This window comes from Macadamia integrifolia, chromosome 8 (assembly GCF_013358625.1).
Source record: "Macadamia integrifolia cultivar HAES 741 chromosome 8, SCU_Mint_v3, whole genome shotgun sequence".
Taxonomy (NCBI): Eukaryota; Viridiplantae; Streptophyta; class Magnoliopsida; order Proteales; family Proteaceae; genus Macadamia; species Macadamia integrifolia.
The window spans coordinates 21,430,422-21,451,684 of NC_056564.1; the positions used below are offsets into that span (position 1 = coordinate 21,430,422).

At 38.5% G+C, this 21,263-nt stretch overlaps 1 protein-coding gene across 1 annotated transcript in view; it reads right to left on the reverse strand.

Moving 5' to 3' along the window:
- LOC122086519 (sodium/hydrogen exchanger 6) overlaps nucleotides 1-20,880 on the reverse strand; it is a 45,677-nt gene extending 24,797 nt beyond the window's left edge. Inside the window, exons 1-19 of the mRNA XM_042655391.1 lie at nucleotides 20,639-20,880; nucleotides 20,344-20,395; nucleotides 20,104-20,163; nucleotides 19,932-19,956; nucleotides 19,739-19,824; nucleotides 17,631-17,742; nucleotides 17,431-17,493; nucleotides 17,298-17,317; nucleotides 17,114-17,199; nucleotides 13,726-13,754; nucleotides 13,599-13,630; nucleotides 13,454-13,501; nucleotides 13,279-13,339; nucleotides 13,093-13,190; nucleotides 12,912-12,987; nucleotides 12,793-12,812; nucleotides 3,363-3,460; nucleotides 3,161-3,270; nucleotides 1,161-1,244 (exon numbers count right to left, since the gene is read on the reverse strand). Coding sequence (XP_042511325.1) covers nucleotides 1,161-1,244; nucleotides 3,161-3,270; nucleotides 3,363-3,460; nucleotides 12,793-12,812; nucleotides 12,912-12,987; nucleotides 13,093-13,190; nucleotides 13,279-13,339; nucleotides 13,454-13,501; nucleotides 13,599-13,630; nucleotides 13,726-13,754; nucleotides 17,114-17,199; nucleotides 17,298-17,317; nucleotides 17,431-17,493; nucleotides 17,631-17,742; nucleotides 19,739-19,824; nucleotides 19,932-19,956; nucleotides 20,104-20,163; nucleotides 20,344-20,395; nucleotides 20,639-20,819 — 1,341 coding nt within the window. The 5' untranslated portion in view covers nucleotides 20,820-20,880. The remainder of the gene's footprint in view (nucleotides 1-1,160; nucleotides 1,245-3,160; nucleotides 3,271-3,362; nucleotides 3,461-12,792; nucleotides 12,813-12,911; nucleotides 12,988-13,092; nucleotides 13,191-13,278; nucleotides 13,340-13,453; nucleotides 13,502-13,598; nucleotides 13,631-13,725; nucleotides 13,755-17,113; nucleotides 17,200-17,297; nucleotides 17,318-17,430; nucleotides 17,494-17,630; nucleotides 17,743-19,738; nucleotides 19,825-19,931; nucleotides 19,957-20,103; nucleotides 20,164-20,343; nucleotides 20,396-20,638) is intronic.
- Nucleotides 20,881-21,263: the final 383 nt, after the last annotated feature.

Consider the following 21,263-nt stretch of genomic DNA (forward strand, 5'->3'; position numbering starts at 1 on the left):
CCCCCCCCCCCTCTTTTCCTCTTGTATTTTCTTCTCTCCTTTGGTAATAAATTTATTTATTCATCTAAAAAAATATATGTTGAGTTCTCTTCTCCGTTCCTCACTGTCACAGCAAGCATTCCAGCACTCCAACTCCAATGGTGGGCATTCCCTAAACTTCTGTCACTGCTGTTAAGCCTCATCATTTTCTGTCAGCTAATTTTCCAGCACTGTTTTTTAAGTCTACTATCTACTGTTGGACAGCAACCTAGTTCAAACTTTAGCTGATAAATTCTAAGAATCAAACTGTCAATTTGGGCTAATATCGAACTATGTGACTCTTCTATTCCCTCTCCATTCAATACAAATCTGGTGTTCATTTAATGGTGGGATAGTGAGTGTTTTCCCTACTTACAATTTTTCTGTTTTCTATAGTAACTAATTTCTGTCCTTGCCAGCTTTTAATCCTCCAGCCATTAGATCCCTCTGATATTTTTTCCAATTTAGCACCCTCATAGGTCCTATAGTATATCCTAATTTCACCATCATCAGACTTATCGCTTTAGAGTTTTATCCAATCAAAGTTTCTGTTGTGTTTTGGTTCACTGCAATTTTCTGTAGGTTTGTTAGTGTTTTCGTTTCAGCCTACCATACATCATAGTGGCCTATATGGCTGAGATAGGCCATGTAATTTTATATTTCGACACAAAGACGATTGAGGGGTGTTATATGAGCCCAATGGTTGGATTCACCATATTATCCCTCCATGCATAATGATTATTGTTAATGTTATTGTTATTGTTATTATTTTTCTTATCGTTATTATTGTTATTGTAATTATTTTTATTATTGTGATTATTATTACTTAAGAATCACAATAATAACAATGATAGTGACAGTAGTAGTTGCAAGAACAAACCATAACAGGAAAAACAATTGGAATCATTCAACCATTAATTGTGTGCATTTTCCAGAAAATTCACCATAAGATGAATCTGCAACATCAGGCTCTACTAGATGTCATTTACTTTTCGCACAGAAAGGCAAAACGTTTATTCATCATCAAGGAACTCAAAAAATAACCTCAAACTGAAATTTTAACTTAGTTTTAGTTAACTAAAATAACCTAGTAGTAGTTTTACTTTACTAAAATAACTCAGTAGTCTTTCTTGGATACTTACTTCATTTAAGGGGCCATCGTGACCATCACCTACAACTTGTAAAGCTTCCAACATAGTCCCTGTTGATCCTCCAATCAATAGGACCTGCACTATTTGCTTAAAAAATCAGTGATAAAGAATCAATATAATCATAGGATATGGTGGTAATGAGAACTACATATATTCATAAGCAGGTCCATGACATCCGCATACTGGACACTAATTCAGATTCATTTAGTGTACAGAGGGCCTACTTCCCTACCAATACAATTTCTTTGCTCATTTAAAAAAAAAAAAAAAGGATCGTTATTACATAATCTTACCGACATACACAAAAAATAGCCCATGGAGGCCAGAAAGTTGCAGGGTATTTTCATGGCATTAGGTTTTCTGAGGTTAAAGAAGACTTGAGAAGATGAATGAGGCAGGAGCATAAGGGGCAGTCAGAGATATAGCCCAACTCTATTTGTTACTTGATAGTCATTTCAAGATTTGAATTGCAATGCAGTAGATAATAATGTCACGGTTGAAAAGTGACATCTCCTCAATGAAAGGCAGGTGGTATGGTCCCCTAATTTTGAGGGAAAATGTGAATAAAGCCATACAGAGCCCTCAGCAGCTCCAACATTGATCCCTCAAAATCAGATTGGAGAAAATGGTCATGCTAAAAAAGGAACTTCTTTCGAGAAACGCACGTCACTTTTAATTCATAAGAGTGGAGCTTTATAGAACCATCATCCCTCAGATTTTGACTCCGTTGTGGATAAGCTTTTCAGCTTACCTCTTCTATAGTCTTCAGGGGGACGGTTTGACCCCTTCCTTTTGGTATGATCAACTTGTCCATCTGTTATATCTTATTCAAATTATGAATTTCCTTTAAAAAAAATTAAAAGCATCAGTCAAGCTGATGACCCAAAAATCTCAATATAACATGATTTAACCACTGCTGAATCAAGAATAGGGAAACGGAGGAAGACAGGAAGGTAGATAAAAAAGAAAAGAGATGGTGACAATTTAGTCCCTCCAATCACTCTAGTCCCTTTTCTCATATCAACTCGCAATTTTTAACAGTCCAGGTAAAATCAAATAATGAGGAGAAGACAAGACATATCACTCAGCCAAGTAATCTCATTATCTAGGTACATCGATCAAATTTCAGAGCAAGGATTAAAGTATCGGTATCGGTCGCCGTATCGGTCGACTAAAATTAAGATACGTATCGGAGGGTATCGTATCGTATCAGAGATAAGCTAAATATACGCACATAAATGGATATGAAACACCTTTTTAAACACTTTTGCATAAAAATTTTGTTAAGAAAAAACTATTGATAACATGTATTATGCATAAATACTAAATTGAGGGTATCGCACTAAGAATTCAAGGTTTGTAGTTGTCCCATAAATGTAAAATCCTTGTTCTCAACCTTCATTTCCACTTTAGTTAGAGAGAAATATGACTGGCAGCAACATAGGAACAAAAACCCCTCAAAAATTCGTGTTTTCTGAAAAAATATACTCATCTTGGCCATTATATGACTGTAGCGCACTGTAGCGGTACATACCAATACTCACCGACACGTATTGATCGATACATACCGATACTCACCGATATGTACTGATACTCATCGATACGTACCGATCAATACATACAAATACTCACCAATACGTACTGATACATACCGAAACGTATATTTCACCTTGAATTCATATTTTCTATAGAGTATCAGTACGTATCGATAGTGTATTGGTGCATATCGATATGTATCATAGGATATATATCGATACGAAAGGATTTAAAAAATTTCATGTATCGTATCGGTGTGTATCGTATCGATTGGCTAAATTTAAGATACGTGTCGGAGGGTATCGTATCGGTATCAGAGATACTTTAAACCATGTTTCAGAGAAATAAGGGAATATGTGCATGGAAACGGTAAGGGAGTTTACTAAGTACATAATTTCAATACCTATTCTGCCTAAAGCATTTTGGCCCAACGAGAAAAACATAAGGTCACATACCGTCAAAACAACTATGGCAGTGGTGGCAGTGAATATGGTCTGCCCATGTCCTTCTGGAAGATCGTGAACAGACTGCAGAGCAAGGGCAAAAGCCATAGCTCCTCGAAGTCCTGCATATCAACAAAAATATACTGAATATTCAGAAAGAACTAAACAAAATAATTCAACAAACACCTAGCCCTAGCACTAGCTTATCCCTCACCGCTATACCAAAGTGCTTTCTGATGTTTCAAAGGTATTTGTCGATTTGCAGGTCGAACTAAGTTGACTAAGTATGCACAAGAAAACACATTGGCAGCCCTTCAAGAGAAAAAAAAAACATATGCATATATATATTAGCCTTGCATGTAACAATCATAAAGTCAATAACAAATGGCATAAGGTGCCTGTTGATAGTGGTAAAAATGCGAAAAAATGACCAGAACATTTTAATTAACGTAAACAATATCATAGTTTAAGATGAAAAATATATGAAGAAATGTTAAACAACCAAAACAGTTTTTTTTACAGATTTGCAAAACATCAAACAGTTTCAAACACCTCGATATACAAAGTGTTATTATTTGACACTGTAACACTGAAGTAGCAGACACTATTTGGAAATGTACAATGCTTAATATCAAATAAGAAAAATCACCTTTCTGCATACAATTAAAATATTTATTTTTTTACATTTTCAGAAAGAGAATCAGAAGACAGAACTATCAACAAGAGAAAAAAGCAGGTGTCAAAGAGCCATCAGAAGAAAGCGATCAACAAAAACAAGAAAACAGACCCCCAGGTCTAATAGCTGATTGCCAATTGGTTAATGTAAGCTACCTCAATCCACAATCAAGCAGTTGGAATCTCTTATGTCTGCCTTTTTATGGAAAGGAGCTGATTCTTCAAGACTCCTTCGCCCCATTAGCTGGGCCAAGATCTGTCTGCCCAAGTCTGAGGTGGTCTGGGATTAAGACGTATAAAAGATGTCAACTCTGCTGGAATTATTAAGCTAATTTGGAAGATTACTCCAAAGAGGAAAAGTATCTGGGTTGATTGGATTTACTCGGGCCTCCTCCGTTCGGACTCCATCTGGACAACACCTGTTATGTCTGATGCTTCATAGGTCTAGCACAAAATCCTATCAGCTCGATCCCTTGTATCTAGGGCTATCTCCTCCAGGATTGGTGATGGATCCACCACCTCCCTTTGGCTTGATCACTGGCATCCTCTGGGTGTCCTTAATCAGATCCCTACTAGAGCTATTTATAGTGTGGGCCTATCAAAAGACTTAAAAGGTCTCTGATATCATCACTGATGGAAGTTGGGACCCCCCGACCCACTCTCCCCCAGCTCTTGGTCACATTTGGAACAACCTCCCCACTATTAGCCCCTATGATGGGATCGATACTATCTTATGGCTTCATAACTCATCGGGTGTCTTCAGCTCAAAAGCAGCTTGGGATGCTCTTGCTCACATTTGGAACAACCTCCCCACTATTAGCCCCTACGGTGGGATTGATAGTATCTTAGGGCTTCATAACTCATCGGGTGTCTTCAACTCAAAAGCAGCTTAGGATTTCATCAGACCAACAGGAATTATTTTTCCTTGGCACAGGATCGCCTGGTTCAGATATTAAATCCCTCAACAAAGCTTCACCACTTGGAGGGCCCTCTCCAATTGTCTTCCGACTCAGTCCTTTCTTATCCATCGTCAAATCCCGGTTTTCCCTGCCTACACCCTTTGTTGGAAGAGAATTGAAGATTCAAATCCCCTATTTTTTGATTGCCCCCTCTCAGCTGCCATTTGGAAAGGTGTCCTGAAGAAATGTTGGCCATTTCGGCGTAGAATCCTCCCCATCCAGCAGGAATGAATCTGGGTTGATATGACTTTTGGAGGATCTTCCTCTATCTGCGATGTGGTAGGAAAGCTTGCATTTAATGCCTCCATCAACCAAATTTGGATGGAGAGAAATATTAGGAAATGGACCTCCAACTCTCAATCGTTGTAAAAGATTTGGGACTCCATCTCCTTTGACATCAAAGGAAAGCTCTCCTCTATCTCTTCTACCTGTGTTGACTCCCCAAGGAACAGGCATATTGTTGTCTCTTGGGGACTCCCTCTCACCTGTCTACAAGCCTTCCCTTGATGGTTTGTTGGATTTTTGTATTTTCTCTTTTTTTCCCCTTGGGGTTGTATTCTTTTTCTCCTTGGTAATGAATTTATTTATTCACCCAAAAAAAAATGTAAGGCTACGTAACCTTACTCATCAAGGCGCCACATTGGTGTCCAAGTGGGTTTTTTGGGGTCTTTAGTGCAAAGTATATATGACTCCCAAATCAGCTTTAGTACATTCATTCCTTACTTTATTCTTCCTAATTTTGCCTCACCTCCATCTTAATATCCTCAAATCTACTACACATAGCTTCTCTATATGACACTTCTTAACCACTCAACATTCCACCCCATACATCATAGCCAGTCATACAATGGTTCCATATAATCTTCATTTAAGCTTTACAGGAATATGTCGGTCACACAACACTCCAGTTGCACCTCTCCACTTTATCCATCCCACTTTAATTCTCTGTGAAACAACATCATCTATGTCACATTCTTTATTTGGTTGACCACGAATATCTAAAATAGTCACTTTGACTGTCTCTCTTTACTCAATTTTCACCACATCGATATCCATTATAATGTGACTAAAATTACATATCATATACTCCATCTTCGATCCACTAATCTTAAAACCTCTTGGAAAACTGGTTTTCTGCTCTACCTAATACGAAGTCTTATGTAAAAATAAAATCATTTGACCAGTCAAACTTATTAAAGAACAAAAACAGTTCTCTAAATGTTGATTTTAGATGACTTGATATGAGTCATGTGACTTAGTGTTGATTTTTGATGACTTGATGCGGCTTAATGTTGATTTTTGTGGATATAAGATATCTATTTTAGCATATTAATTAATGCTAGAAAAGAAGTGAAATAAAGAATAAAACTTAGCTGCCTTGGTCGCATAGGTGTTCACCTAAGCTCTTAGGCACCCCTCCACCTGCCTTGGGTCGCCTTAACAACTATGTGATGGAATTTGGGAGAATGAGACTTGTGTCACATAGACATTGGTCCCTCTTTATTTTAATAATAGGGTTGAGTACAAAGACATGTATACCCCTATGGACAATTCTACCCTTATACCCCATATTACAACAGTAGGTAAACTACCATAACCCTATACAGGATCACAGATAACTCCCACAGTTGATACTGCCTTTAGATTTAAAACAGTAAAATTAATAAGGTAGACTATAACAGTCATTGGAACCCTGAATAACACATACAAAAGTAAGGAATAAACTCACCCAAAAGGTAACACAACCAGAAGCACAATACCCTCAATCGCAGGCCATAAATCTGGAGTTAAAACCCAGAAAAGTGAAAGTAAACAGAATTTCAGCAAACAACCACCTGACGGGCTCGAACGCCAGCCAAGTTTAGGTCCTAATAGAAAGAACAAATCTTCCAAACCTCAAGGGCAACTGATGATCTGATACAGAGATACCTGAGTTCTTGATACAAAAGTAATGAATAAACTCAGCCAAAAGGTAACACATCCAGCAACACAATACCCTCAATTGCAGGCCATAAATCTGGAGTTAAAACCCAGAAAAGTGAAAGTAAACAGAATTTCAGCAAACAACCACTTGATGGGCTCAAACTCCTGTCAAGTTTAGGTCCTAATAGAAAGAACAAATCTTCCAAACCTCAAGGGCAACTGATGACCTGATGCAGAGATACCTGGGTTCTTAATTTAAGGCACAGATTGGGAGAAATCTTATGACTCTTGAACCAGGCCATAAAACAGGCCAAAGTGCTGGTTGAGTGGGGTTCATGGTGGCATGATTCTGCCCTCCAAAGATGGACTGAAACTGATGGATGATCTGGGAAATCTGATGTCGACGAGGTTTCATCCAAAAAAACCTTAATTTCCAATATCACAGGAGCTTGGGTGACCTCTTTAATCAGCAACCAAGAGTAGCAGCAACTTAGCAATACGTTGATGGCTTGACAGTACTGATCAACAGCTTCAAGAGGGTGCTCGATTGGGTTTCTAATGGCCAAACTTAAGATCTCAGAAATTGAGAGAGCATAGCAATCGACTGGGAGAATGGGGGTAAGGATTATGGCAAACTCAGCAAGGGAATCTCACCCTACGAGGTCTCTCACCTCAGTCTCTCACTGCTCAACATTGCACAAAGCAAAGGTTTTCTTCTTCATTAAATCGTGAGGAGGGCCCATTAGGTCCATTACATGTATAGAGTTTAGTACTTGAAAAAGGAAAGTCTCTTACAAGGACAAAAATCTGAGACTTATTCCCTAAGCAACTAAAGTCTAACTTGTCTTGACCAAGTAAACAAATAAAAAGGAAACAAGACTAACAATAGAAGGAAACAAATCGGATTGTTTTAACCAAGGACCCAGCTTGCAGCCCAAGCTATCCAAAATAAGACTCACAATTCTGGTTTTCAGAGAAGCAGAAACTCCCAGCCGCAAGGGTGGCCCAGCCAAGGCTGGTTGGCTTGAAAGCTCGAAGGTCTGGCCACTTTAGGTGGCATGCGGACCAGACCTTGTAAGATTCCTTCGGCTGTATTTGAGTCCTAGAAATTGATCTGCATCAGGTCCTGAGTCCTTGCATTCCACACTATAAGCCCAAAACTTTAGAGTATTAAAATCTTCATTATCATCTTCTAAACACTGAAGAGTAATTTAATCAAATGCCTTCGTACTTTTTAATCGTGTTTAACTGATAACAGAGACCTCTACACTAATCTAAACACAAAGAAAGGGAAAAAGATGGTTAAAATGAAAAAAAGGAAGAGTATAGATTTTGACCATGTGAGATGCATCAAAAGTGAGGATAGAAGAGTGTTTTTAAGGGATGAGGACATTATAAAGAGATGGGATGAGTAAATCTGTGACCCACTAAATGGAGATAGTTCGAGTAGGAACAACCCAGAAGATTGCTTTTTCCATCAAGACACCACACACCATAGATATATACAAAAGGTTGGTGTGGCAGAAGTTAAAGAAGTCTTAATAAAGATGAATGTAGGCAAGACTCTAGGCCCACACAAGGTTCCAATAGAAGTGTGGATGAGCCTAGGAATTTGTGGAGTATCTTGGATAACCAATCTATTTAACAAGATTATGAACACAAGGAAAATACCAGATGAATGGAGGAGAAGCATTGTTGTTCCTATTTACAAAAATAAAGGTGATAGTCAAAGTTGCAATAACTATAGAAAGCATCAAACTAATGAGTCATACTATGAAACTATGGGAGAACGTTATTGAAGCCCATCTGAGAAGAAATACTAGTCAAAGTTGCAGTAACTATAGAAAGCATCAAACTAATGAGTCGTACCATGAAACTATGGAAGAAGGTTATTGAAGCTCATCTGAGAAGAAATACTCATATCTCGGAGAACCAATTTACTTTTATGCCCGTAGATCCACGACGGAAGCTATTTACCTAATAAGGTGGCTCATAGAAAGATATATAGCCTACAAGAGGGATCTTCATACAATCTTTATCAACCTAGAAAAGCCTATGACAAAGCCCCTAGAAAAGCCTATGACAAAGCCCCTAGAGATTTAATCCAGCATGTCCTTGTGAAAAGGGGGTGTTGAATAAATATTTGGATATAATTAAATATATGTATGAGGGTGTCGTAACTAGCGTGAGGTCTGTGAGAGGTCAAGGCAAGAAATTCTCAGTTACGATTAGGTTACATCAAGGACCATCCTTAAGCCCTTATTTGTTAGAGCTTATCATAGATGAATTAACTGAGAGCATTCAAGACGAGGACTCGTGGTGTATGCTCTTTGCCAAATGATATCGTGCTGGTGGATGAGAAAAAAGCAGAGATTAATGTTAAGTTAAAGCTATTGAGATCAAACTAAGAAACAAGTGGTTTTAAGATTAGTAGATCGAAGATGGCGTATATGATATGTAACTTTAGTCACACTATTATGGATAACGCTATGGTGAAAATTAAGGAAAGAGAGATACCACGAAGTGACTATTTTAGATATCTAGGGTCAACCATAAATAAAGAAAGTGACATAGAAAATGATGTCTCATAGAGAATTAAAGTGGGGTGAATGAAGTGGAGAGGTGCAACTGGTGTATTGTGTGAGCGACGTATTCCCTTAAAGCTTAAAGGAAACTTATATAGAACTATTGTAGGAGCGGCTATGCTGTATCGGGAGGAATTTTGGGCAATCAAAAAGTGTCTATGGAGAAGCTATGTGCAGCAGAGATGAGCATGTTAAGAAGGATGTGTGCAAAACAAGGAATGATAAGGTAAGCAATGAACACATTAGAGCGGATTTGGGAGTAGCCCCGATCAATGACAATGATGCAGTTTGCGTTAGGTTTAAAATATCTTTTGATTTGATTCCTTTCTTCTTTCCTTTTCAGAGCTAGAACTAGTTTGGTAGTATTCTTATTTGAGTGGGATTTTATTTCTATTTAAGATTAGATGCAATATTTGTTTCAATTTCAAATGGGAAAGTAGGTTTACTTTTAGTCTTTAAATATCAGCTTGTACCCAACGACTTAGTTGGATTTGGAAGGACTGAATTGAAATTTAATGAGTGGTTTTCTTTGGTTGAAGCTATGGCCGAACCCCTCTTTCTCCCTCTCTGAAATTTTCTCATCTCTTCTCTTCCATTCTCCTACTTCCTCTTTATTTCTTCTTCTTCATTCTTGCTATTTTTCTGGTTTTCTTCTCAACACCTGTTTCTGGGCAGCAAATCTGGTAGATCGATCTCCCTCACCTTTGTCTGATGTAGATCCACATCCATCATGGACTGCCACAGGAGGAGGGGCCAGCCCAAAGTGGGCTAATCGATCTCCACTTACAGCCACTTAAGGTCACTTAACCTTAAGTGACTAGCAATACAATTTCTTCCCCTTGAAGCCTTGCTGGTCTTCCGCCTGGAGTTCTGTCAAGAGGAAGAAGAAGGGCTCTTCTCCTATTACTTTATGGGTTTAACTTCTAGTTATCACTAATAAACCCCTGACCCTTAAGTTCTTTTATCAAATCCCCCTTCTTTTATTAGTTTTCAGAATTACCCTTATTTAACACTTCAAATCCACACTGCCCCAAACTTTAGTTCTACTTACCCCAATCTTCTTTAATTTTCAGATTACCCCCATTCCTTAAAGTTTTAATTCCAGTTATGTCCCATCTACTATTTGTTCCCTCTTGATGACCTATTTGCTTTGGATATTACAGATTTACCACCAGTCCTTTGAATTTGAGCTATCTATCATTCTTGTGGGCCCCTAAGCGATCCGATTCTGAATTTGGAACCCGGATCCGCATCAAAAAAGCTCTGAGAAAGTCGTTTGAGGTGGTATGGCCATGTTCAACTGAGGCCTAGGGATGCCCCAATAAGGAGTGATTTGATCCCGATGGAAGGAGCTAAAAGAGCTAGGGGCAGGCTTAAAATGACTATAGAAGAAGCTGTGAGGAACGACATGCATAGGCTAGGTCTTGTCCCAAGTACGACCTGTGATAGAGCTGATTGGAGGGCAAGGATCCATGTAGCCGATAGCTGAGATTTTCCTAACTTCTTGGTGCTAGGCTTCTTTCCTTTTACTTTCGTTTCTCTTGCTTTTATTTCTTTTATTTTCACTTCTCTGTTTCGCTTTTGCTCAGATCCATGTAGCCAACACCATTAAGTTGGGATAAGGCTGAGTTTTTTTGTTGTTTGTTGTTGTTGCAAGCTGTTTGCCATCACTCACAAGAGTATAAACTTTTACAATGTAAGAGTAGCTGCTATTAACAGATAGAAGGAAAAGAGATTCTGTCGTTCCAAACCTACCTATTATGATTTTTAAGAATATTAATCAAAAGAATAAGATTGTCTGACAGTTGTAACTGACACTAAAAGCCAAACAATGCCAGACATTAGGGCAGTCAAGATTATTGATACAACATGATGAAACAATTTATCCCTAGGGAATAGGTATGCTATAAATTCAAGAAACCTGTCCTCAATGTCAAAGCAAAATAAGATTATCCAGCTGACGAAACATGTTTTGGCGTATTGCACACTTTCAGCTATGCTTTCTAGGTGGCCTATGAAATAGGTTCAAGCAAGCATGTCCAGGCCAGATAACGGGGGCTTTTTGTTATGTAAAAACCTTTAAGTACTCGGATACGAGGCAAAATGTTAATAAATGAACTTGTCCATTAAAGTACATACCATATACTGTCAAGGTTCAAAAACTCGTGCTGTTTCACCGTTTCGGTCAATCCAAAATTTCGCCAAAACAGTGTATGTTTTCCATGTTTTTTTTCTCTTGGCCATTTTTTTTTGGGGGGGGTGGGGCTAATGACTGAACTAGACCAAAAATTCGAAATGAAATGACCAAAATTTCAGCGAAACAGAGCTGATTCTGTGTTTCACCTCCTATTTTGTTTCAGGCATTTCAAAATTAGCGAGATTTCCGAAAATTATGTATATCATCGGGGTTTTCTTGTCTATTCTACAGTACAGTGATAGTCAGGACAGTTTAGTTCTTTGTTGGTTGAATTCCCTAGTTAGACTACTGTTTAGTTGCCCAAGTTAGAGATAGACTAGGATTCTGTTTTCTGTTTCCCAGATGACCTCTCTCTCTCCGGGAGGTCGTCTGCGAAGTAATTAAGTCTGCTACTACCTTGGCAGTCTCCTTCCTCTTCTTCTCCCTCAATCTCATTCTCTCTTCTCTCCTCTCCAAATACTGGTCACAGATCCTGGTTTGTAACATGGTAACACAACTATAACTAATAGCTTTTTTGAGTGTCATTCTAAGTTCTCTTACCTGAATTTATTCCAATACTGCTACTACTAAAGATTTCTGGGTTTCTTCTACTGTTGAACCACCCCTGCTGCAACTACTGGATTTCCTGGATTTATTCCCCTGCTGCTATCGTGTGTTGTTGGTCGACTAATTGGAGAACTAATTGTTTGCATATGAAAAAGTTAAAGGGTGAAGTGGGAAGTGGGAAGTGGGAAGTGGGAAGTGAGACGTGAGAAGTGGGAAGAGCAAGGGCTGTCTGTGCAAGGACTTGACTCCCCTTTTGTAATGTAGCTCCATTGTGACCTAGTGGTCGCGGGTTCGAGTTGCGAAACAGCCTCTCTGCCAAGCAGGGATAAGGCTGCATGCATTATTACCTTCCCCAGACCCCGCAGTGGCGGGAGCCTCATGCACTGGGTACGTCTTTAGGATGTCTGCTAAGTAATCGAGTCCGCTACTCTCTTGGAAATCTCCTCTCCTTCTCTCTCTTCTCTCCTCTCTCCAGATACTAGTTACAGATCCTGGTTTGTCACATCCATGATAGGATTACAATGAGTTTGTCGATAAGATCAGTTCGGAAATGGAACTCATCTCAGAGTGATGTCCATATAATAAAGGATAGAAACTCATTGTTGCTATGAAAATGAATTTGTTGGTGAGAATCAGTTTAGAAATGAAACTCCATCTCAGAGTGATGTCCATACAATGAAATATTGAAACCACTACTTGTGCTATAAAAAATAAGTCATTTCAAGTTTCAAAGGTTTCTAATATGACTAATATATGTACCTTGCAACTCCAATAAATATCTGGCAGGATCATGAAGCAGCAAAGTTAAGGGACAACCAAGGCAACATCATAGAGATACATAACTGATGGACAATCTGAATAATAAGTAAAGAGGATACAATTGAGAAGAAGATAAATCCAACATGTGACCAGCTATGTTGCTCCATGGCTATATCAAAGCCCATGTATATAAACCTGAAAGTTAAAATCACAAGGTCATGACTGACAATACAATGATATTGTGAAGACATATAATTCTCAAAAGCTGAGATAAATAAATAAATGATGCACTCCACTTACACAAATGTTTCTGCTAATGAAGATATCAAATGGAAAAAAGCAGCAACAAATCGTTGAGAATTTTCTGACAGATTTGAAAATGTGTAATGCTTCATAACCTAAAAAAGAATGCAACAAACCATGACTTCACACAGCTGCACCACAAGCTAGGTGAATGGATAATCAAGACACGATAAATCGACTTACGATTCCAGTGAACAGGATTGAGACAATACCAGAAAGTCCAATACCCTCTGCTAGCATGTACCTGGGGAAATTGGTTTGATAATAGACAGATTCACAATTCCCACGGGAGAGACCCGGGGGGGGGGGGTTTTGGAACTCCACATAGCATAATAGAAAAGGGCCATGGATCACTTACGAGAAATAAGGAAACAGAACAAACAAGCAGCACTCCAAGTTCTGAAGACTGCAGAAAAATATATTCACACACAAATTTTCATAACGATTTTTAATTTTGTTGCTCGGTAAACTGTCAATATAATAACACAAGTTGCAGTACTTACTTGTCAAGATCCAAACCAGCATACTTAAAAAGGTTCTGCAAGGTTAAGGTCTCCAAATATATCTATATTAACAGCCAAGCATCTCAAATTTAAATTAACTAAGCAAAATAAAATCTATGAAGGATATCAGTGCAGAAATGAATCCAACTCCAACCCCTGCACAGGCATGAGTCATAAAATCGAGATTAGAAAAACAATCAAAATAAACTGAGACTTTTAAACCAATACATCCGAGGTCAAAAAGGATGATCAAAAAGAAAAGGACAAATCCACTAAATTTAATTTGGGGAAATGTTTCCTATCTCAGAGCAAGGCCTACACCAGCGCTCCCATGAGTCTCTCTCTCTCTCTCTCCTCCACTCCTATGAAATTGCATCTCTGCCCTTTATTAGGGAAGGAGAGAGATAGACATAGAGAGCCGCGGCACAGGCTACACTGCCAGACAGAAAACACTTTCCCATTCATATCCTGGTAATGTTACTTGAACAACAAATCCATTTGCCCATACTTTCAGAGGGTTACAGTGTTACACAACCAAATGCCAACTCTGAAAGCAGTCAAAACGATTCGACCGATATTCCATGCTTGAGCCCCTTTAGGCCCTACAAAAACCAAGTTGACTTCTTTAATCTCCTTGAAAGAGATTGAGTGGTTAGGACAAAAGCTAGGCCTCCAACAGTAGCAAAGGCGTGGAGGCTGTGGTTCGTCAATAGTGTAGATTTTGGACAAGTTACAAACAAAAGATCACCCAAGGAAGAGAAATCAATTAAATATATATGTACTGATTCAAAAGAGGGATAGAGACAGGATATTCACTTACACTTTAATCATTATCAAGCGCATAGATAAAATGTATAAAAATATAACTGGAGTACAAGGGTGAATGCATTCTCCAAAGCCATCCAGCGAAAGTCCCGCATAGTTTTGGGTTGCTATGAGCCCACAAGAATGATATATATGTCAAGGGTACAGTGGCAATTCTGTAAACATTCTGAAGTCCAGGACCCTTGAATAAAAGGAAAACAGTAACAAGAACTAATAGTAACTAAATTTGAAAGAGGAGTATTTCTGGAACTTCGAAGAAAGGAGAAAAGACAGAAATAAACTTAAGAGAACAAGGGATTTTGAATAATTACCAAGGAATCTGACCTTAATTTTAATTTTGAATATTTGATGCCTTCTTCTTCACCACATTAAAACAGAAACCAGAAATGAGTTCCTTCGCTTGCAGCTGAGAGAACTCACTCGATAGAAACCCAATCGACCTGAAATTTTTAGGAGGAAATTCCCCACTCATATCCCTGTTGAATCCAACCGATAGAAGAACAGAAGATCAAGTATAGAGTAATAAAAATCCAACTGATAGCAGAAGAGAACAGAAGTCAGTCCTGGTTACAGAGTAATAACTCACAATCGACGCGAGTATTGGACACCAGATTCCAAAGGCTGGGTCGTGTTGGGGTAGGTATTAAGCACAAATCTGGAGATGAAAAAACTAGTGATGAGGGAGATCCATCCAACTATGTGGGGCTGATGTTGTCGCCTAGAAACAGAGTACTGCCGGTAGAGACAACAGGAAGAACAGGAGGAGAAAAATAGAGAAGAACAAGCTAAGAGATTAAAGAAAAGGTCCGGCCTGAGGAAAAACAGATTGGAAGAAGAAAATCTGACAAGGGAGGAAGAAGAATCCAGCAATTGACTATCATACTGACTCTCACAGAAAACCAGCAAATAAACTCAAATATGGTCTCATGTCAATCTGATCTATTCGATGAAAGGGGTGGTAACATATATTACAAAAAAAAACACTCCTATGCATATCCTAAAACAAAAGTTAAAAACTACTTGAACTCTACTCCTATCCAGATTTCACGGCTGAAACAAACTCTCCTAATGTTACCTAATCCCCAAAATAAAATAAAATGCAAAAGACAAGATTAACCCTACAACCCCTTTTGACCAGAATCCAGTCTATGCCTAGATTGTTTTGGTCTGGGTTTCCAAATTGGGTCATGCTGGGCCAGCCATGCACATGGAACTGCATCAGTGGGGGAAAGATTCAAATCTGAGCAACAGGGTTGCCACAAGGGAGGGGAGAGAGATGGTTCGATAGAGACTAGAGGGAAAGAGGGGAGACAAGGAATATGTTCAGATACATGGGAGAGAAAGAACTATGAACATTTTGGGGAGGAGAGAGAGAGAGAGAGAGAGGAGAGGAACCAAACTCCACTTCAATTTTTAACTTCTACCTTCTAATCCATTCATTCAATCAAATCGTGGGCTCTAGTGTAGCCTCACAATCTTATTTAAAGACCATACTAAACTGAATCATATTGGCTTTAGGAAAATCTGTCAACCAATAGGATTCTTTCCTAAACAAAATACAAAAGAAAGAAACATAAATAGACAAGGATTTAAGGAAAAGGGAGTTTTCTATTGCATTACAACTCTATTTAAGGAAAGAAAAAGGGCTGGAATTTAGGGATAATATCCCAGCCTATCTTAACAACTTAATAGCAATAAAATAAGAAACATCTTCCTAAAACTAACCCAAGACCTGGACTGAAGATAAAGCTGCTGAAATCTTGGAATTCTGGAACCCGAGAGCCTTTTAAAGTCTTCAAACTGGGCCAACGAGACTTTACCTAGTCCACAAAACCAGATCTGAACCAAACATGGGCCATGTGTTCAGTTGTGAACCAGAAAATTGAACCAAAACCAGATCGGAAGGCTGCTGTGGTTCCTGCATTAACTACCTATCTATGTAATTGCATGGACAAAAAGATGTTCCATTTTTCTTCCACGTGATAGAAGTCCCATCCTATTTCAAAGTAAAACGGCAGTTTTGTCCAATGCAAACACAAAACTGGCAGTAATGTAGATCGAGCTGTCAAAAAGAGAATTCAATGCAAGTAAGCTTTGCAACTTAGGAAGATTTGTTTCCTTTTTTAGTTAGTTTCTATTTTCTTAGTGAGCTAATTAGTTTCCTATTTTGTTGGTCAAAAGAAGTTTCTATTTTGTAACTCAGCTTAGTTTCCTTTTTATCATTAGTTGTTAGTTTCTAATTTACTCTTAATTGGTTAGCAAGTTAAAAGTTAAATTAGAAGGTTTTATTTTTAGCTTTAGTTTCCTTTTTTATTATGTCTTTGTATCCAAGCAATGTAAAGCTATTTAAAGCTCATCAATTATAATGAGAAGACAGATTTGAGTTAAAGAAAAAAAGATGGCTTATGCTGTTGTGCTGTGGGATGCAGTTGGGTGAGATGCCCTAGGTGAGGGGTTAGATGCCCATTCCCTAATTCTTCTTCCACCCTTCTCAACCCTCTATCAATTCTCTTTCTTTTCTTATTTTCATTTTATTTGTTTGCTTAGAACCAAACCTGTTGGAGGACATCTTCCCTATTCAGCCAGATTTTGAGATCCTACCTAGGATTAAGATCACTTGTTATTCTAGTTCTACATTAAGCAGCTCTAAAAATAGGAACGAAAGAGAAACAAGAGAAGGTAATATTAACCTGACGACATTGAGCCAACAAAAGTTTCAAGAAACCTAAGGATGACCAGAAAAAAGTTCTGCCTGGATGATACAGACGACATTGTTCTGCAAGGATAGCCAGCACTTTGAGTTAGAACCAAAACCAAAATTTTAGATAACCACCAACTCATATTTTAGAACCAAGTGCAAGCCAGTGTGCAGACCTGTACAAGGAAATTGCCATCTTCAAATCGCCCAACATACAAGAGAGAAATATTAAACACAAATAATGTTGGTGGATAGAAAGTACACCGAAGGAAAGACAGTAAATTTTCAGATAAAACGACAAGCACGTACTGCATCATTTAAAACAGATTCTCCAAATACCAACGCATAAAGGTTCATGTCTGTACCAAGTTCCTGCAGATAGAGTCATGTTAAAAACAAGCTACTCAAAAGCATGAGCAAAGCAGATGAATCAAAATACAATGAAAGAGAGAATGATGGAAGTTCAGAAATAAATGAAACACTTCTCATAAGTAAGAAACTTGACCCACCTGGAAGATGGATAACACTGTGACAGGATCTGTTGCTGAAATTAAAGCACCAAACATCAGACACTCAACAAATGGCAGTCTGTACATGAGGAACATCACTCCTCCAAGGTAACTGAAATACATAAATTGGAAAAGAGAGACTTCGTTAAACTATAGGGCACTACTTCTCTGACAAAAATTATATATTAAACAATACGACCGCTAAACAACAACAACAAACTCAGCCTCATCCCAACTTAATTGAGTCACTTACATGGATCCGTGCAAAACAAAGAGGAGAAATGAAAGTAAAACAAATGAAAGCAAAAGGGAAATGAAAGTAAAATGAAAGAAGCCCAACACCAGCAAGTCGGGAAAAACTCAGCAATGGGGTCGGCTACATGAATCCTTGCCCTCCAGTCAATTCTATCCAAGGTCATATTTGGGACAAGACCTAGACTATGCCATGGTTCGAAAACTCGGCAATATCTCGCCAAAATCTTGGAAATTTCGGGATTTTTTTTTTTTTTTTTTTTTTTTTTTTTACCAAAACGAAATGACATATGAAACACAAAAGTACATAATTTTGGTCATTTTCTTTGGAATTTTTGCTCATTTCGGCCCAAAAATGCACTATTTCATCAAAATTTTGATCATCTCGATCATTTCGTTTCGCTCTAATTTAGTTCACTTCAACCATTAGCCCCCCAAACTGGCCAAGCAAAACACATGGGAAAAAATACATTGTTTCGGCGAAACATCGGTATTTCGGTGGTTTTGAAACCACTGAAACATCGAAATGAAACGAGTACTTGAACCTTGGACTATGCATGTCATTCCTTACTCCAATCGGTTCTATCTGAGTTCATATTTGCCCTCCACTCGTGCAGCAGATTTTTGGGGAAATCTACCTTGCGAAACCTTAGACAATCCCACATTTCTTAGAAGACAAATTCTCCCAAGTGGGCTTCTTTCATATCATTCGGGAAGATAAAGCAGGCTGGCCGGTTTTTCGTCTGTAAGTTTTTGTTCATTTTTGGCTTCTTTTGCATGGTGAGAGTGATCTTTTTTGTTGGGTGGGGTAAGGTGGTTTATGTCCACCCCCGTACTATTCTTTATATTATTATAGATATTTTCAATAAAATGCTAGGGGCTTCCCCATGTCCCAGATAATTTTCGAGTTTAAAAAAAAATAAAAAAATCCTCACTACTTCTTCTATGGTCATTTTAAGTTGTTCAATTGGAATCAGATCATTCCTCCTTACTGGGGCATCCCCAGGCCTCCGTTGAACATGGACATACCACCTCAAACGACTTTCTCGGAGCTTGTCTGATGCGGATCCAGGTTCCAAATTCAGAATCGGATCGCTTAGGGGCCCACAAGAATGATAGATAGCTCAAATTCAAAGGACTAGTGGTAAATCCATAATATCCAAAGCAAACAGGTCATCAAGAGTGAACAAATAGTAGATGGGACATAATTGGAATTAAAACTTTAAGGAATGGGGGTAATCTGAAAATTAAAGAAGATTGGGGTAAATAGAACTAAAGTTTGGCGGAATGTGGATTTGAAGTGTTAAATGGGTAATTGTAAAAACTAATAAAAGAAAGGGGAATATGATAAAAGAACTTAAGAGTTAGGGGCTTATTAGTGATAACTAGAAGTTAAACCCATAAAGTAATAGGAGAAGAACCCCTCTTCTTCCTCTGGACAGAACTCCAAGTGGAAGACAGCAAAGCTTTAAGGGGAAGAATTCACTAGTTTGGCCTTAGTTTGATCTGAATGGTCTTTTAGCTTGTTCGATCGGAATCGGATCATTCCTCCTTACTGGGGCATCCCCAAGCCTCCGTTGAGCATGGTTATACCACCTCAAACGACTTTCTCAGGGCTTGTCATTGATCATGGCAACTCCCAGATCAGTTCTAATACGTTCATTATTTACCTTATCCTTCCTGGTTTTGCCACACATCCATCTAAACATCCTCATCCCTAGTCCCTACTACATGTAGCTTCTCTATTTGACACTTCTTAACTGCCTAATATCTCGTCTCATACATCATAGCCAGTCGTTAAACAATAGGACCACTACTCTGATAAAAATTCTACACGTGAAAAATACAATACTTACACCAAAATCCCCGTGACCATCGAGGCAATAAACGTCCCAAGAATTGCAAATGTTGCAATAGCTCCAAAATTTGAAAAGAATGGTTTCTGCGGTGTATTAGTCTTACATTAGAATACATGTCAAATACAATATTAGGAACAGAAAATTGGGAAGATAGCATGCAGATTTGCAGTCAAATAAGGAGAGAACTTACAGGTGCCAAACTGAAACCAGACTGAGTAAGCGCGCTAATGTCAAGAGAAACAAGACAGGATGGACATATCTAAAATAAAAGGCATAAAATGACAGTTTTAACTTGCAACCTATAATAAAATAAAGTAAAATGTTTAGCACAAGGCAGCATGATTGTCTGCAAGCTTGGATATAATATGATTGGAGGTAACAAGAAAAGGAAGAAAAATTCTTCATGGAAGTTGAACCAAGCCCTGCAAAGCAAACAATAGTGATAAACGACCCCGTCAACAACAGAACTCAATCAACTGCACTGTTAATCAATCAAAAAATATTAAAAAATGATAATATATAACCAAAAGACCAGAAAAAGTTTGCAGTCACAAATTTCAATTTCGTGAATGAACGAACCGTACGAGAAAATAATTACACACCTGATGCTTGTTTCTGTGTTTGAAATGTTAGCGAGCCCGCCAACAATCAAACCTGTCAAAAAATGTGTGCTCTGATGACGAAAATTTTTAATAATCCAACATAGATTGGAAACAAGATGTAGAAATAAAGAAAAGGATGATTACGATAATCATCATCAGTAGGGTCAATCAACAACCATCGACCAGTGGATAGGTGATGTATCAATTACACTAGTCGATAAACTGCCGGTAAGGCGAGTCGACGGGAAATAAAACTATGGGACTTGGAAAGATGAAAGGAGACGAAGGATCATACCTATCAAAAGGGAAGCGCTGGCTTCGGGAAGATAGTAGAACTTGTGGCGCCTCAGAACGTGGCCGAGGACGAAGGATAACACAAGCATCATGATCTGGAGGAGGATGCCCACTCCTGCCGCTTGCTGCTCCTTCCCGGGACTCCCAGCCGGATTGGCCGGAGATATCTGAAGTTCCTCCATGGCCAATCCCCAGCGTTAGACACTGCTCCACTACTACCCTCAGACGATATACGATGATGTCTCCTCTCTCCTCTTCCCTCTCCCCTCTCCCCTCTCCCCTCTCCGTCACTATTACGAACTCAGTTCCGGTAGCCTCTCTTACAGCTTTCTTTTTGCGAAACAAATTGAAATTTCACCCTTGGTTTTCTTCCCCAAAACTCCTCTCTTGTTTGTACCGAAAAAACAAACTCCCCTCTCGTTGTAAACGGACGCGTCGTCGTATAAATGTAAACGGGTCGAAGTCGGACCGGATTCGTTTTCTCGATAAGCACATTCGGTTATCCGTGTTTGTTCGATCTATTGCTCCAAGTATATAACTTCTTTTTTTTCTTCAAACGAAAGTGTACCATTTTGTTCACCAAAAACTAAGTGTACTACATTTTTTTTTTTTCTTTTTTTTTTTTT